Source organism: Podarcis pityusensis (assembly GCF_964106645.2).
Source record: "Podarcis pityusensis genome assembly, chromosome: Z".
NCBI lineage: Eukaryota > Metazoa > Chordata > Lepidosauria > Squamata > Lacertidae > Podarcis > Podarcis pityusensis.
The window spans coordinates 39,114,502-39,133,449 of NC_138044.1; the positions used below are offsets into that span (position 1 = coordinate 39,114,502).

Here is an 18,948-nt window from a genome sequence, read left to right on the forward strand (position 1 = left end):
ATAGGTGCTTTAGAAATGCCTTGAGCTTTGCACATGCTCAATGGAACCTTTTTGAAATGTCCCTTAAATACAAAAGAAATTTGCCAAGATTTCAGTCTTCACTGACTTCCTATTCCCTTCTGGGCTCAATTTAAGAGAGGATAACAAGATCCTGGTTGGATCAGGCTAATAGCCCATCTAGTCCAGCATCCTGTGCTCACAGCGGCCAACCAGATGGCTGTATGAAACCTGCAAGGAGGACCAGAATGCAACAACCTCCTCTCCTGTGGTTTCCAGCAACTGGTATTCAAAAGCACACTTCTTCTGACTGTGGAGAGAGAGTTTAGACATCATGGCCAGTAGCCATTGAGGGCTTTATCTGCCATGAATTTGTCCATTTAAAAAAATATATATAAAAATGTCCTCCAAGTTGGTGACCATCACTGCCTCAGGCAAAAGGGTGAATTCCATAGTTAACTACTGTACGTGCTATGTAAAGAAGTACTTCAATTCTCATAGTGGTTTGTCAATCCCTCTTCGCAGGGAACTCTGGAAATTGTAGCTGTGTGAGGGGAGAAGGGGCCTCCAAACAACTCTCAGCTCCCTAACAACCTAATGTTCCCAGGATTCTTTGGGGGAAGCATGACTCTTTAAAGTGGTATAATGATGCTTTAAATGTATAGTGGAGACGAGGCCCTAGTCACCCACCTCTAGACTTATTCAAGTTTGTCAGCGTCTTTTGAACTGGACAGAGGGCTCCAGATACAGCCTGAATTGCTTAGGGTTGAGTGTAGGGATTGCTTCTTGTGATCTAGATAGGATGTGTTCATCAGAAGCAGCTCACTGGATTAGGAAGGGCTGCTAAGCTAGCTTCCTGACTCGTGTACCACTCTTGCTTTTATTGGGAGCGAGACGGTAAAGAGTGAGGTAGTTTGAAACATTAATCCTGGGAATATGGAACTAGCTGCGCACAGTTCATCAGATTCTAGTGACCATCCTTCAGTTTGCTTGGGCAGTTAGGAATGGCATGACTTAAAGGTCAGTATGTTATTTCCCGCAGTCATGCTAAATCTCCTACATTGATAAATAAATAGATAGAGAGAGAGGGAGGGAGAGAGAGACAGAAGGTCTTACCAGATTAGCAAGCATGTAGTGATAACTTCTGGAATGTTTACTAAGGGTTGCAACCTGTATAAGGGATAAAGAAAGGGAAAAAAAGACACATTATTTAGCTGCAGGTAATTCCACATGAATAAAAAGGCAAGCATAAGGTGATGTTGACTTTGAGGCACACGTGCAAGGATTTCTGTGGTGACCCCTGCTATTCACATTGCCTTCCACACAGGGAAGTGTTGCACAAAAACTCACAACAAAATACTTCTCCCATGCAAATTCCGTTTTTGAAATGAATGGAACCTTGTGCTGGAATGCATCTGATGGTAGATTTTCTACTTTGTGATAATGTGTGCCTATTCCCCAGGTCATGTTAGCCTTGCACAGATACTGAGAATGGTGAAGATTCCTTGACTGGGTATAGAACACATTGTTCATGTAAGCAACATATTAATCTCTGTCTAGTCTTGCATAGATCTCTGCTTGGAACTGCTGACTGAGAAAGAAACATGGAGTCTACAGATTTTTGGGGTGGTGTTGGTGGAAGGAACACCTTAATGTGAATCCTGCATGGAATGCATCATAGGAACATACTGAATCAAACCACTGGTCTATCCACAGCCGTATTATCCACAATGACTAGAAGTGGCTCTCCAATGGTTCAGAAAGAGTTATCTCCTAGCCTTAACTAGAGATGATAGGATTGAACTTGTGACCTTCTGCATGCAGAGCAGATGCTCTACCACTGAACAATGGCCGCTCCCCAACTTTTGTCCAAGTGACACTTCTCACTTTCCTTACCAAGATGGAAGCTCAACAAGCTCTCTTGGCAACCTATACTTAGGGCAACTTCACAAATGAACATCCACTGCTTGGTGACAGTGGCATCTAAGTGTTGACTTGTATCTACAGAAGAGGCAAAAGACCACAGACAAGGCTTCCATATCTCCTTGAGCCACAGTACTCCTGGGAACCTTGGAAGTTCTTGGCACAGAACAACACAATGACTCAAGATATGCGCTTAGGTTTCCATGGAGAAATCTCCCTGAGTTGTTAAGGAATGAGGCATGTGTTGTTAAGTACTTTAAACAAAGCTGTTCATCCTTTCCAGAGATTTTGCCTCTGCAGCACTGTCCCTGTGTCTTATTGGTCATCACAGAGGGAGTAATTAAACTAGGTTGGTAACCTCTATATGGCCAAAGCCAGTGCCACACTCACAGGTTCAAGCATAATGGATGACCAACATCCAGCCTGCAGTCCAAATGTGATACATGGAGACCACACCAGAAATATGTGTAGGAAACAGGAGAGTCTGCTCCGTAATGTTATCTCTTTCTTTTGAATCTTGCATGTAGTATATATTTATACACATGCATGTGTAATACAGAATTGACTAAACTTATGTGTTCCGTAGGGACGTGGGTGGTGCTGTGGGTTAAACCACAGAGCCTAGGGCTTGCCGATCAGAAGGTCAGCGGTTCGAATCCCCGCAATGGGGTGAGCTCCCATTGTTTGGTCCCAGCTCCTGCCAACCTAGCAGTTCGAAAGCACGTCAAAGTGCAAGTAGATAAATAGGTACCGCTCTGGCGGGAAGGTAAACAGCGTTTCTGTGCGCTGCTCTGGTTCACCAGAGGGGGCTTAGTCATGCTGGCCACATGACCCGGAAACTGTACGCCGGCTCCCTCAGCCAATAAAGCGAGATGAGTGCCGCAACCCCAGAGTCGGTCATGACTGGACCTAATGGTCAGGGGTCCCTTTACCTTTACCTTATGTGTTCCGTAACTGTGAAGTTAGACAAAATTGTAAACCCGTGGCTCAACAGTAGATGTTGCATGCAGAAGGATTCAGGTTCAATCCCTGGTACCTCCAAGTTACAAAGGCTGTTAGTCCTGAGACATTGGACATCCTTTGCCAATCAGAGCAGTCAGTACTAGCTAGATGGACCAATGATCTGTCCCCAAATAATATACTTTTATATTTTTATACAGACAAGGAATGGGAAACCTGGGGCCCTCCAGATGTTGTCGAACTCTAACAGCCATTAACCTCAGTCAGAATTGATGGGACCTGCAGTCCAAGAAGATCTGGAAGTTCACAAATTCCTAATCTCTGATATGCGCAGATTTTGGTGGCATGATCTTAAGAGGTGTTCAAATGCATAACAGATGGACGGGCAACTTTTCAAAATATATACTGGAAGGCAAAGTTAACCATCAGAATGAAGTCATGCTCATTTAGATTTCAGAGACAGATAATTCTATTGGGGGAAAAAAGAGAACCCTCACTACCTTTCCCTTTGCTTCTACATAGAAAATGCCATGTTATTACATTTAGTTTGTCTTTGTCTTGCCAGGATTAAGTGGGAACAATCTTTTGCAGCTGCTCTTTGAATGTCTGCTACCCACACAGCCAAATCCAGTCATTTCTATGTGCAAATGGCAAACAGTTCATTAATTACCCTCTATTTGGCAAAGCTGTTTTGAAACTAAGGCAGGACTCTGCTCGTTGATGGCATAACTGAAGTTTTTTTTTTTTTAATGATGTGCTCAGCTGCACAATAAGAATACCAGGAATATGTATTCCTGTGCACATGCACATATGCATGTGCACATATACACTAGGGTTGCCATATGTCCGGGATTCCCTGGACATAACCAGAATACTGCAGCAGTGTCTGCGTGCAAATCAGGGAAAAATGTCCTGGAAAATCCATACGTATGGCAGCCCATGCTGGCAGGACTGTTTTGTCGACTTCCCATTAAAAATAGCTTTAAAAGTGGATTTTTTTTTGCGTTTTTACCCCAAAAGCCCAGCAACCTTAGCATACACTCCCTGCAAGTTTCAAAGTCAGTAAAGCAAAGTGATAAGATAGAACAAAAGATGGTTGGTGTCAACCAAACCAATAACAACTTGCAGAGATCAGAATCCTTTTTTCTTTTTCTTTTAAAAAAGGGTTGATTGACTTAAAAGGCACTCCCAAAAAATGAGGAACTAAGGTATACAGGAGATATCGTAGAAGAGACCAGGCAATCTGGGTGCCTCACCATACATTAGTGGTAGCACAAGAGCCAACGTCTTGGGGCTGAGGTTGCTTCAGCCCCCCAATAAAATATTTCAGCCCCCCCCCCATTGATGGACACTGCCATTCAAATGGTTTGTGCATGCTGCAACTCGTGATCGATTGTGCAGGTTGGCTTCTCACCTGGGTCCCCCACAAATTTTATTCAAGTTGGCACTCCTGGCACCCTGAAACTGCACCCTGAAACTTCATCCTTATTCTACTACGTCTGTTCAGTTCATTGCTCTGATATTGCCCTGCCCAGCCCTGCCTTGCTGTGTCCGTGGCACAGGGCACCTGACACTCTGTATAGCTTCTGTGAAATCTAATAGATTTCCTGCAGAGAGTCTGAAAGCATCATGTGTTTCTAAGATCACTGTGCAGCAGCAGCCAAATCCCTGCTTGAGAAAATAGCAGCATTTCCAGAAGAAACTTATCAGGTTTTGTTTTATATATGTGGTGAAATCGAAGCTCGTTAGAGGGAAAATGACTTAATTAGGCCCTAATAGTACTTTTAGAATGCAGCACATCTTCCTAGCCTAGAGCTAACGGCATGTAAGCCTGAGAAAACATTGCAGCAATCTGAATGGAAAGAGAGGCAAGCTTATCAGAACCAATCAGCCACACTGGCGTTGGCCCTACAGGAGCAAATGAATTTGATAATGCCTTTCCACAAAGCAGAAATACAGAAGCAGAACATATAAATCTTGTCAACTGTGTAGCAACCTAGAGGGAAAACTGACAGAATTGTTACAGTGAGAGCAGAGAATCTTTGTTCAGATCCTTAGCTTAGCCAGCTTATTTATTTTGATTGTGCAAGACAGGCAGGTAAACAACAACATAAGCCTCTTTCTTTAGCTTTAACCCTTAAGAAATTAAGTACAGTGGTACCTTGGTTTAAGAACAGCTTAGTTTATGAACAACTTGGATTAAGAACGCTGCAAACCCGGAAGTAGGTGTTTTGGTTTGTGAACTTTGCCTTGGAATAAGAACATGTTTCGCTTCCTGTTGAGTGTGTTCCATTTGTAAACTGAGTCTCCCGCTGCTATGGGAAAGCACGCCTTGGTTTAAGAATGCTTTGGTTTAAGAACAGACTTCCGGAACAGATTAAGTTTCTAAACCAAGGTACCGCTGTACTTCATAAGAAATCTAGTGGTAAACACAAATGATCTGCTCACATCCCTGCCCATGGATGATTTTCATAATTTCCAACTTGTGGGTGTGTTATAGAACTGTACAATGCTGGTGCCAGCAATGGGTTGGTGTGCCCCATGGAGCCCAGTGGAACCCAGATCTTCCTCTCCGGTTTATGGGGGGTTTTTTAGAGGAAAGAAAGAGTTTTTTTAATCACTGGGTTATGGAAACTTGGTGGTGTAGAGTCCAATCGCTCTGCAGCCCTTGTGGCTTTTCATCCTCCCTTCTCTTGTTGATGCTCAGTACCAGACACTAAACTCTCATCTCAGAAGGTTTCTAGCCACCATCTTTGATTTCCCTCAACACACTTGGAATTCCTGGGACAAAGATGGGCCTCTGAGATGATGGAAGTGTGTCTGTTGCTGTTAAGTGGTATGGGAAACACCAGTGGTATGCAGATAACTGTATCATTTACACAATCTTCTAGAAGAGAAAGGAAGAAAAGGAGATATGATGGAGTAGGCCAGTGGAAGTGGGGCATGGAGGCCCCTCCTGTTCTGAGGGCCCACTCTGGCCTAGTGCCAGCCCTGGAACTGTGTCAACAATAGCTTTATTGAAGGATATAGGATAGTCACTGTGAATGCATTGCTTTCAGCTCCCCAGATCTATCAATGCCTAATGATCCATGCTTATCTTTTAAAACGAGGGTTAAACCATTTGCTGCAGTGTTTTCTTTTTTCTATTTGCCGCTTCCAAAGGTGACATTTCAGATATTCCTGAGCCCATTATATTTTTCCACCAGATAAAATATCGAAGATGACACACGGCATTGCTAAAGATTTTCGTGGGTTTTGCAGTAAGTGACAACTCATAGAAATATGCCTCTTAAGCAGAGGTGGCAATGAGAGAGCGACCTGCTGCAATGCATTTTTCTCATTCTGCAGAAGCACCGTACAATGAGGTACTTTTCCAATGGACAGACAGCAGTTTTTACGGGTTACTGAAAATGGTTATAAGATGCACCCACATAAGCACAGTCTTTTTTCTTTCTTTCTTTGTTTTCACTAGAATCTTCTGTGTTGTCTACCATTTTTTGTTTTAGTTCATTATTTTATTTTAAAAAATGAATAGGCTGCTCTTCCTTTATGACTGCAGTGCTAAAGGTGGCATCTAGCAAATAGCCAAAATGTGCATGTAACATTCACATTGAAATTAAGGCATTTAAAGAAGATTTTTCTGTATGTTAGGCTTTCTAGGCACTCCTGTGTTGTTGTTTTTGAGACAATTAGAGTAGACTTCTCCAATCTGGTTCTTGCCCAATGATTTGGACAGGGCTCCCATCATCCCCAACAATTGGTCATGCTGGTTGGGGTTGATGGGAGCTGTAGTCCACAACTCTAGGGGTGAACCAGGGTGGTGAAGGCTATAACAGAGGATGAGATCAGCTGGGCAAACTTAATATAACCCTGGGGAATTGATCAAGAATGGGATTCATCTAAAGCAGCACTGTTTCAAAAAATGTTATTTCTGAGATAATAGCATTCTGCCCAGCTGTGGTTTTAGGAAACCTAGCTTACAACTTCTCCAGGAGCAGCAAGTAGGGTGTAAAATGAAAGAGAGCTTTCATGTCAGGGCACTTCCCAATGACCCATTTATGGAGCATTCATCCTGATTTGTTTCTGCAGGAGATTAGACATTGCCAGCTATTTTGTAAACATTCTTTCTGATTTGTTTGCAGACATGTTAGATGACACTGAGTGTTATCCCACATTTTTCAGCGCATTTCTCCCATTCTTTAGCTTAAAAATCCCAACCTTTTGGAGGAAGCAGGCTTATTGTATAAAACTTCCCAATCAACTAAAATTATGCTGATATGTGATTGCATCTTACTTGGAAAGGGGGACAGTTCAGAAAACCTTGGATAGTTCCTGGGGAACTTTCCCTATTACTCTTCCTCAGCACCAGGAAAAATCCCTGTCTACTTAATTTTTATTTTTATATGCCCATCTGCTGTTAAGGGGGCAGAGTTAATTTATGTAGTTGGCATCTTTCACTGGGAGTCCTTGAGCAACTCACTCACTCTCATCCTAATCTACCTCACAAAGTTGATGTGACAATATAAGGAAAGCAGGCTATGTAAGTTACCCAGAGGCACTGGAACAAACTGTGAGTGGAATACAAATACATTTAATAGATAAAGTAAATGGAAGATGGCTCCTTGGAAAAACCTGAACCATAACATGTAGTGGTTGGGGTTTTTACCCACTGGCAGATTTACTTGCAAGGAAGCAGCTGGGTGGTGGTGGTGGCAGCTTTGCCTTTGTTCACATGAAATTCATGTGTCACTTTTTCTACATAGGAGAACCTAGAACTATATGAAGTGTAACACAAGAACCAAGTGGGACAAAGAACCAGGAGGAGATTTTCACCCCTTTGTTCTGGACACATTCATTGGAAGGAAGAGCTGTTGCAGAATAGATAGCTGCTTTCTACTGAGTTAGATCATTGGTTCAGCTAGCTTAGTACTGTCTACACTGACTGGTAGAGGCTCTTCTGATTTTCAATCAGGGATCTTCTGAAATCATTCTTGGAGAGGCTGGGGGTTGAACTTGGGATCTTTTGCACATGGAGCAAATGCTCCATCTACCAAGCTACTTGGAAAAAAGCCAATTCTTAGGGCATTATCTTATCATTTGACATTGCCATGTTTTCTTCTGCTTTCTCCCAGTTTAACCAAGTTCCTCTCCCCCCCCCCCCCAGAGGTTGCCTTGGAAACTAATTAAGGAGTGACTCTGCTTGCGAGTGAAGTTTCCACCCCAATGCTTGAGTTGAGAGACAGATGCAGAAATGAAGGTAATGCCTTAAAAATAACAACATGTATGATCTTTAATTTTAAGCTGAACAAAGATGTAAATGTTAGGACTGGAGCACAGCATTTGCTTCCATGGCAACACTGAGTTTTTTTAGGCTTACAGCAGGGGTGCCCAGTGTAGCATCTGCGCTAGTGTGCCCACCACTACCTCAGTACATATCCCTTCAAAAGCCCACAATGCACAGGAAACAGTTTGCTTTTCCTGCTTGGCCATTGTTTGCCCTGGCTTGGTGTCTTTCCTTCCCCTAAAAAATGCCAACGTTTTATTGGAAGCTAGGATTGGACAACGACCCTCCCTTCCATTCTGAATGGAGGGGAGACAGTAAGAGCTTCTCTCTGTGAACAAGCACAGTAGTAGCTGATGTAGGAACCCATTTTTAGCTGATGGGGTGGCTGATGAGGGAAGCACACACCCACACAATTTTGGGTATGTTTTTTTCTGCTGTTCTTCCATGTTGCAGCATTTTTGTGCCCAGTTTGCTTGCATTGGGTGCTGCAACAATGCTGAACAACAGAAGGTGAGAGGACGCACTGCACAGGGCAGCTCTGAAATTTTAAAGCCAGGAGTCTGCCATTGCCATCCAATGTTTCACAGGTGAAAACAGCCGTGTGTCTGTGAAGCAGGGGATGGGTTGAAGCTCAGTGCTAGAGTAACATCTTTGCATGCAGACAGTTTCAGTTTTATTCCCAATCATCTCCATGTAGGGCTGCACAAGTCCCATATGTGCAGACTAGGGGTAGCCCTCCAGACTACAACTGATGTAAATGCAAACAGCACTGCATATATTTCACAGGAGCATTCTCGTTTGCAGCCCTGTATCTCAGCTGTCCATATCTACCAGGGCCTGCCTCTATTTTTTCTGGCACCTGCCTGTACCTGTTAAATCACAGTTTCTATATTTTATTTTGGAGGAGATGCGGGACGTGAGTGGGAAGGGCCATAGCTCAGTAAGCTTTGTAAGAAGAAGATGCCAGGTTCAGTTCCTGAAAACTCCAGGCAGAACCAAGAGAGGTTCCAGGCTGAAATCCTGGAGAGCTTCTCCCACTCAATGTGGACAGTACTGAGGGTGAAGGACCAAGTATCTGACTCAGTATAAAACAGGAATGTGCTCCTTCATTCTATCCACATTCACATACTAACTGTTGTTACTCAGGGCCCCATGACATATTGTTATACTCCATCTACTACATTTATTAGAAAATGTCCTTTACTGTCCCCCCCTTCACTGTTTTAAAAGTAGCAAGGAGTGTGTCATGTCCTCCTTTAAAGCCTTCAAATCCAAGTGATTGTCACCACCTCTTTTTGTGGCAGCACATCTCATAAATGAGTTAGGCACTGGGTGAAGTGACTCCCTTTGTTTGTCCTGACTCAGTCACCAATTAGTTTCAGTGGGTGAATCTAAGTTCTAGTGCTAACAAGATAGGGAGGAGAAACCTCTCCCTGCCCACTGTTTCCACACCATGCAAAATGAACCACTCCCAGAGAAGACTTCTCCCATTATGCCTCTGCAGGAGTTAGTGGGCTGAAACCAGAGGAATTCAAGTTAGCCATGCTGGACATTGTCTTGCATTGATTTGGGACCTACCTTGGTCTGCATCCAAATAAGGCATTCTGGGCTTGACTTACAGAATGGCTCATTCTAGCTTTTTAAATAAATAAATAAAATCTTCAAGACATAAGAGTGAAATGAACCTCCCATTTTAAATGTCTAAGAAATGGTGCCACAGTGATCAAGAATGTGTGAAAGCACATGCTAAACTCATTCTCCAGAGGAAGCGAAATGCACCAACAGCATATATAATTCATTTCAATTCTTTTGCTTGCTTTCCTTTCCTTTGGCTGGGTAAATTCTCTTCTAAGCTTAATGGAAAAAGACAATCCAAAATATGCAAATCCAGAGTTATCCCACCCCACAGTGCTGCATTATCAGCCAAACACAGTTGCCAAGAAGAAAGGACCTCTCCTTTCCCCTTGACTATCCCTACTGCAGAGATCTAAGAAGTGTTTAAAATTTCCCTGAGATTGTCTTATTTATTTATTTACCTTGTGTGGTGATAAGGAGTTGAGCTGGAAATAAGGAAGCAAACACTTTCAAAGAAAGAAAATGTAAATCACATAGCAGTAAACCCAGGGGTAGATCAATCCTGACTGGGAAAGCAAACCATGGCTCTTAGGGCAGATTGCTACCACTAGGCAGAATGAGTTGAGCACCTCAGGTGGAAGATATAATAATAATAAAAATTTATTATTTATACCCTGCCAATCTGGCTGGGTTTCCCCAGCCACTCTGGGTGGTTTCTGATAAAAGATTACAAATACATTAAAACACCAGTCATGAAAAAACTTCCCTAAACAGGGCTGCCTTCAGATGTCTTCTGAATGTCAGATAGTTGTTTATTTCTTTGACATCTGAAGGGAGGGTGTTCCACAGGGCGGGCACCACTACTGAGAAGGCCCTCTGCCTGGTTGCCCATAACCTCACTTCTCTCAGGAAGGGAGCCACCAGAAGGTCCTCAGTGCTGGACCTCAGTGTCTGGGCTGAATGATGGGGGTGGAGGTGCTCCTTCAGGTGTACTGGGTCGAGGCTATTTAGGGCTCAAAAGGTCAGCACCAACACTTTGAATTGTGCTCAGAAATGTACTGGCAGCAGTGGAGTAACAGCAGCATCCTGGCTATTAAGGACAGAGCCCTTGTGGACAAGGCCAAAATCCCACATAGACCAGCGTCCTATTCTCACTGTGGCTGATCACATGCCACTGGGAAGCTTGCAAGCAGGTCCCAAGTGTGTTTCCCTGCAACTGGTGTTCAGAGACATACTGCTTCTGACAGTGGAGACCGAGCACAGCCTCAATGGCTAGTAACCATTGACAGTCTTGCGCATCATGAATTTGTCTAATGATCCTTTAAAACCATCCACGTTGGTGGCCATTGCTACTTCTTGTGGGAGGGAATTTAATACAGTCATACCTTATGTTACGTCTGCTTTATGTTATGTTCTTTCAGGATACGTCCTGCGGCGACCCAGAAGTACTGGAAAGGGTTACTTCCAGGTTTTGCCACTCGTGCATGTGCAGACGTGCAAAATGACGTCATGCACATGCGCAGAAGTGGCAAATCACAACCCACGCATGCGCAGATGTGGGTTGCGTTCTTTTCATGTTGCGAACGGGCCTCTGGAACGGATCCCGTTCGCAACCAGAGGTACCACTGTAGTTCTAAATATCTTGATGGCACCTCATTGGAGACAGCTTTTGTCTCCTCTTAGCCGTGCTTTGACGCCAGTCCTTTTGGTACTCATCACGAGTTTGCTATTAGAGGGAGTGATACCTCTAGGAAGCTTGCAATCAGTGCTGAGTGAAACAGCACCCTTCCCAACAACTGGCATTCAGGCACATACTGCCTTTGACAGTGAAGCAATAGCATGGTGTCTCTGATCCTGGAAGTAGCATATAGCCATCATGCCATTGGTAGCTGTTTCCACCATGGATTTATCAAATCCCCTTAAAAACAAATCCCCAAAAACCTATCTAAACTCATGGTCACGACTATATTCTGTGACAGTCAGTTCCATAGTTAAACTCTACTCCTCATGGGTGCTAGAGACCCAATTCAGTAATAAGAAACCATTCATAAGAACTTAAGAAGAGCCTGCTAGGTTAGATCAAAGTTCCATCTCATCCAGCCTCCTATTCTCACAGTGGTCAACCAGATATCTACAGGAAGCCCACAATAAGTGCAACAGCATTCTCCCCACTTGTGATTCCCAGCAACTGGGATTCATGTGCACACTGCCCCCAATAGTGGAGGTAGAACATAGCTATCATGGCTAGTAGACATTGCTAGCCTTATCCTTCATTAATTTTTCTAATTCTTTTTAAAAAAACCATCCCAAGTTGGTTGCCATCACTGTTATGGCAATGAGTTCCATAGTTTAACTATACACTCTCTGGATAAGTACAGTGGAACCTTGGTTTCCGAATGTCTCCGTTGACGAACGATTCAGAACTCAAACGCCCTAAATGCTTCCGTTTTTGAACGCTTCCGTATTGAGTTTTTTGCATTAATTTTTCCGTTTTTAGGCTTCCTTATTGAGTTCTTGGTTTTCGAATGTTTCGGAACTCAAACAGTCTTCTGGAATGGGTTACATTTGAAAACCAAGGTTCCACAGTATTTTCATTTGTTCTGTCTTGAATCTTTCAACATCCAGTTTCATTGGAGTTATCACAGTTTTAGTATTATCACAGACTTCTCCTTGTTCATCCTCTCCAAGTGTCCCAAGTGCAGGCTTACAATACTTCAACCCCTTTCCTAATGATCCCTAGAATGTACTTTCTCCAACAGTTGCCACCCGTTTTTCACAGCTTCTGTTCACAGGGTTGACATCTTCATGGAGCCATCCAAAATGCCCCCAAGGTCTTTTTCCTGGTCCACAGTAGTAGAAACCTACTGCTTCTGATCCTGCCTTCTAGAGCAACAGAGTGCAAGTCTGTTCCCTCTTCTCAATATAATTTTAGTTTTTCCTGGGTGCATTCAGGCATGTGATTTATTGCATTAGTTTTATGAATCAAAATGATAGCACTTCTGTCCCAAATTCCAATTTTCTTTTTGTACACTTTACTTGATTAAAGAACTGCATCCCAACTTTCAGAGGAGTAAGAATTTTAAAAGATGGCTGTGTTTCTGTTTGTGTATTTTTTTGGAAAGTGAGAATTAAGTAGGTTAGTCTTTAAATATGAACTAAATCATATTTATCCCCCATCCCTACTATCAAATTTGTGCTGACCACCAAACCCTTTTGGGGTTCTATGTAGCAGGTGTGAGCTAAATTCATAACTGTTAGTTCAGATTCCCAGTAATACCAGGAATCAGTACCATTGTTTGGAAAGGATCCTATTTCTGGTCTTTCAGGTTGAGAAACCCGCAGTTCCGCTACATCTGTATGAAAGGATCAGAAGATAAACCTATAGGATCTTCAGTGTAAATCAGAAGAAAAATACAACCAAGGATGTTTATGGGTAATTCCCAACTATCTCCAAAAAGCCAGCTTTTTGTAATGCAATTCAACATCATGGCTCTCTTGCAATGTTCCTGCTAAGTTCAAAAGCAGCAGGATATGACCCAAGCACCCCAGTTACCCATGCAGATTCAACACACAGCTTGATTGGAGCTGAATGCTGTCGGAACCAATTCACATCTTCAGCACTTCTCCTGAATTGCTTATAGCGGGGAGGCTAGTTTGCCATCAGTCAATAATGGAAAATTTGTTCAGGAAAATATGCTAATGCTCTCTGAAATTTTAAGCAACAAGCCTAAGCATGCTTCCCAGGAATGAAAGCCCTGCTGAACTTAGGGAGACTGATTTCCTAGTAAACAAATTTACAGTTGGGCTACAGTTGTGACTTTCCATTAAATTCCAAGCTGTAAAGTCAAATACTAGATTCAGTAAATTGAATTCTTCATATATTATTTAGATAGCACCATGAGCACTGAAGACATTTCACACAAATTGCAAGGGGACAACCCTGGTGGTTCATAATCTATCATATGGTGCACTTTTAATCGAATGATTTTATTCCAAATTGCCACAGATCAAGCTTTAAAAACAGTCCAGTGCATATTCTGCTAGCCCTCCCCCAACCTTAAAACAAACAAACAAACAAACAAACAAACAAACAAACAAACAAACATAACAGCCCTCTCTAACAACCCTATTTAGAAATAATGATCTCAAATGCAGAGTTATGAGAGCTGTCTTGTCACAACAGGGCACATTGGGAAAGGACCGTAGCTCAGTGGTAGAACATGCTTTGTATCTTCATTCCCCAGTATCTCAAGGTAAGGTTTCCCTGAAATCCAGGAGAGCAGCTGCCACTCATTGTAGACAACATTGAACCAGATGGATTTATGGTCTAAGAATTAAGCAGCTTCCCATGGGAGTGAAGTCTTCCCTCAGGTCTGCAGGGGAGGCCTGCCCCTGAGAGCCCATATTGGGTGCTAATTAGCTCCTGGGTCTCACGAGTTTTCCCCAGCTGTCAGAACAGCCATATGGGATAGGAATCACCCCCAAGGCCAGAATGCCAGCACTACATCCCTCCACCATCATGTCAGGCTATAAAAGCTATTGCCCGCAAAAAGGAATAGGGCTTTTTGGCTGAAGATCAAGGTAAAGATGCTTTAAATAATGAATGAACAAAAAGTGATGGCGCAGTAAATTGTTACTGACTCACCCTTGCATGTAAAAAAGGGTTAAAGTGAGCCATGAGCTCATGTTGCCAGCGAGTACGGCTTGGCTTGCTCCCAGCAGCTTTTGCCTCCTTGTTCCCCCCCCCCCCTTTTTGTTTGTTCTCCGAACTCAGCAAATGCTGCATGTAAATGAATTGAATCTCTGTAAAACCCTGTATGTTTGCTAACCCAAATAGTGTATGATCCTTTTTGTAAGAAAACCAAGTACATTTATTTTAAAGTCATCTGGAATCTTTTTCATCTTTATTTTACTGCCAGCAGATGGAGACTTGTTTGATGCAACTTCTGGAAACTCTATGAGTAAAACAGCCACTTTTCTGCAAAGCTAAGTTTCTGTGATTTATTCTGGCCTAGGTATTTTTGTGGGGAATGTTTGTTTAAAGGTGGATAAGAGCCAATATAAATCTAACAAAGTTTTAATGTGCTTGGAACAATCACCATTGTGCTTAACTCTGCTTTTGGAGAGTAGAATCTCTCCCAAATCTCTCCCCCCAACATAAATTTCTTCTGAATAGGCAACAGTGGTGCTGCAGGCCCAATGCAGGATGGCTCACAATGCTTGGTAACAACAGCAGGCAGCCCAATCCTTCAATTCACACATCCGGTAAGGTGGAGTGCAATGTGCATTATGTATAAAACTGTTGCACAACGATATGCCCATTACGAAAAGGGAACCTACCTGTTCCAAAATGGTGTTTATTCTTTCAACCTCGCAGTCGATCAAGTATCTTTTCTCCTGCCGCTTGTCCATTTCCTCAATGATTGCCTTGAACTCCTGAACATCTTTTATGCTTCCCACGGATCGGGCAGTCACTTGCCAATTATTTTGCACGGCGGCTTCCATAATTGCCTGAAGAATGGAAAATCCTGGGGAAAGAAAAGGGGAAAGAAGACTTGAAAACAGAAAGTGGGGACAAGTTGATTTAAAAACAAAGAAGGAAAGAAAGCTCCTGCTTCATCTGGAAACAGCTGCAGTGTTTATAACCTAGTAAAATTAATGACCTGCGAGCATTCTGTGAACAATAGAAATCCAGTTGTAATTTCCCTCCTGCTTGTAGTAACCCTCTGGATTTAGCAGAGTTGCCAAGACATAGAGATTGTCCATGAAACATTTAACACATGCCTTGACAATTTTCAAGTCCATTCATCCTGCTGCCATAGACCAGGCAAGTACACCCACAGCCACAGACCCACAGACCCACACCCACACACCAACGAAACTGTGTAATTTCCTTTAGATGACCTCACGTGCAATCAGCTTGATGCTGTGGAGGAAATCTATTCCAGACCGTGGACCACATTCCCTTCTGCACAACCTTCCAGGAATCACATGCCAGAGATGGAAAGGTGGGCAGAGCAGTAAAAGTTAATGTTACTTTAGTGCAGTACAGATACATGTACACCCCTCTTTAGCCTCCATCGAGTCAAGTTCAAGGGAAACTTCCAGGTTGGGAAAAACTGGAGGGTACAAAGCAGGGCTGGTAAGGGCTGAGACCTAGGGAGAGGGAATGTGGCTAGGGAGAAGGCATAGCCTGGGGAAGGCTTTCAAGGGCCAGATAGACTGGGGGGGGGGCACATTTGAGTCTCCCCATCCCTGGCCTAATCAGCAGCCCAAAGGACAACTTGAAAAGTTCTGTTCACACCTTCAAAATATGCTCACTGAAATTGTGAGGATCATGTTTTCCACCCCAGCATTGATCTTTGTATTTTCAATGGAAGGTGTAACAAACTACAGCTCCCAGGATTCTTTGGGGGAGACTATGACTCTTTCAAGCGGTATGATACTGCTTTGAATGTATAGTGCAGGTGGAGCCTTATATAACATGAAGTAGCTTCCGTTTGACATTATCATATTTCCAAGGTGGAACGGAGCAGTACTGGAATTGATTGGGAGGTGTGGTCTGGCCCATAACTAGCCCAGACTGAGCTCTGCATAAGGAGAAAATGGCAATTAAAATATTGTGGCAATTATCTCAAGGCAAGTAATGTAGACATGTGGTTTTACTGGTATTCAGAGGTGTGTGTGTCCCCCCCCCCCGCCCCCTGTTCATGTAGTGCATTTCTTTCTTTTTTTAATAGAGAATGTAATAGCATTAAATAACACCTTTAAAGCTCATATTAAGGTAATATCGACTCATTTAACAGCTTCAGCAGAGCAGGGAGGCAGCATAAAACGAACAAAGAGCAGCACAGTGGGAAATTTACGCTTGCAAGTGGACCATTCATTCCTTGTGAACAACTGTGGCTGGGACGTAGACTGAATTTAAGCAAACTGCTGAGAGCTAATTGTGGAACAGCTGGGGAGAATAATCTCATTCTTGAAGGCTATCTGCATGGAAGCTTTTTTTTTAGGCGGGGTGGGCTGCAATCTTGCTATGGTCTCTTATAGCAGGAGGGCAATGTCCCCTGACTTCATTTAAGAAACCATTATTTACTAATGATAGGGATTCAGTCCAGGGCTGTGGGTGGATTTAACAGGCCTCATCTGCACTTTATTCTGCAAGCAGTGCCATACCATTTTAAACAGTCATAGCTTCCCCCAAAGAATCATGGGAACTGTAGGGTTCTTAAGGGTACTGAGAGTTGTTAGGGAGACCCCTATTCCACTCACAGAGCTACAGTTTTCAGAGTAGTGCAACACTCAGACCCTCTTTTCAAGGGAACACAGGAAATTGTAGCTCTGTTAGGGGAATGGGGGAATGCTTCCTCACAACTCTCAACACCTATAACAAACTACATTCCCCAAGTTTCTTTTTGGGAAGCCATGTGAATCTGAAGTGGTATGATGCTGCTCTCTATGGGCTCTGACTAGCTGGCTAAACCAGGTGAGGGTGGCCATTGGGTCTCAAACTCTCAGTGAGTTAGCGACTTCCCCTGCATGTGAAGACAGGCTCCGGTGGATTGAGCGGATGAGACCCATAGTGGGTCCAATGGTTAAGACGGCAGTTTCTGCATGTGCTGTGGAGGTAAGTGAGGGGCAGATTGGCTCATCAGCCTGGGAAGGGAACCCAACTAAGAGAAGGAAAATTCTGATCATAAACCTCTGCTGCCTTGCAGGATATCTTTGGAAGAAAAAAAAGGTGAAGGAGTAAACCCTAAACAAATCTGGAGTGGAGTTCCTAAAATGAAGAAGAAGAAGAGTTTGGATTTGATATCCTGCTTTATCACTACCCGAAGGAGTCTCAAAGCGGCTAACATTCTCCTTTCCCTTCCTCCCCCACAACAAACACTCTGTGAGGTGAGTGGGGCTGAGAGACTTCAGAGAAGTGTGACTGGCCCAAGGTCACCCAGCAGCTGCATGTGGAGGAGCGGAGACGCGAACCCAGTTCACCAGATTACAAGACTACCGCTCTTAACCACTACACCACACTGGCTCTCAAATGGTTGGATGGTGTCATGTATGTCTCCTTCCAGCAACTTCTGCAACCAAACTGGTGCAAAACGCATTGCTCTGGGCCACATCAGTGAGGCTAAGAGGGGTTTTTTGTTATCTGGGCAGCCCAGGACCTCCATACACACTGCCCAGACTTGCACACTGTGGAAGGTCACTTTGGTGCTGCTAACACAGCAAAAACAACATGGGAGGCAGCAGTTCTGAGTTACCGCTTTCTGCATCTACAGCAGGCACTATGATTCTCCAGCGGTTTGACTTAACCTCTGGAGGTGTACTCCATTGTCTCTTGAGACAGATGGATGCCAACAATGCTTCTCTGTCCAGCCTGTGAAACTCTTTCCCAAGCCACACACCAGTTGGGCTCACATCACTGTGTAGAAGCCAGCTTACTATACAAAGGTAACTTATATATTTGTTGCTCTGTCCACTTCTGCTTCTGGCCAGTGGTCCTCAAAAGGTCACCCAGAAGGAAACGCTGAAAATTACTCCTTACATTACCTGGTTTACAGGTTGGGTTGTCTGCCCTTTGTAAAAGAGCTTCAGTCCAGGCAGTTCCCAATGCAGCATCTTTTAAATATAACTTCTGATCAGGGCTTTCTGGTTCCCTTAATGATGTCCTGACTTTGGTTGCTTAATGCTTCTTGAACGTTCTTGAGTTCGTACGTGTGCACTTTATTGCCATACAATTAATACATGCTGTGCTTGGGAATACGGTCTGGCTTCCCCTCTCCCCCGAGACCACTGAAAGAGAGGCATTTACATATGTATGGTACAATGAACTCAGCCTTCCTTAACATCATATTTTACAAAGATGGCTGTGATGTCTGAGGCAGCATTACGATTCTGCTACATGCTATAGAACGAGCAGGTACAAGGCTTGGGTTAGCAGACAGCTTACAAATGAGACATTTTGATAATTGAAAACTCCAAGTGCAATTAAAGGGAAATTTATGCCGGTTTTTTAAGCTAAGTGGGGGAAAAATTGGCCTTTTATTGCTTTTGCTTAAGGAGTGTTTAATATTGTACATCATGTCCCTAAGGGAACCTGCCAATATACCTGGAGTCTTGCTTCACTGCCACACAGCTGTTGTATGCACTCATACTTTCCAAAATTTCAGAGACAAGATTCTTGGGGAGGCATAGGTCAGTGGTTT

The 18,948-nt window shown here is 43.4% G+C and overlaps 1 protein-coding gene across 1 annotated transcript in view; it reads right to left on the bottom strand.

Annotated features, from left to right (window-relative positions):
* LOC308468757 (glutamate receptor 3) overlaps window positions 1-18,948 on the bottom strand; it is a 209,521-nt gene that overhangs the window by 101,414 nt on the left and 89,159 nt on the right. The window contains exons 4-5 of the mRNA XM_080991187.1: window positions 15,080-15,267; window positions 1,114-1,167 (exon numbers count right to left, since the gene is read on the bottom strand). Of these exons, the coding sequence (XP_080847313.1) occupies window positions 1,114-1,167; window positions 15,080-15,267 (242 nt within the window). The remainder of the gene's footprint in view (window positions 1-1,113; window positions 1,168-15,079; window positions 15,268-18,948) is intronic.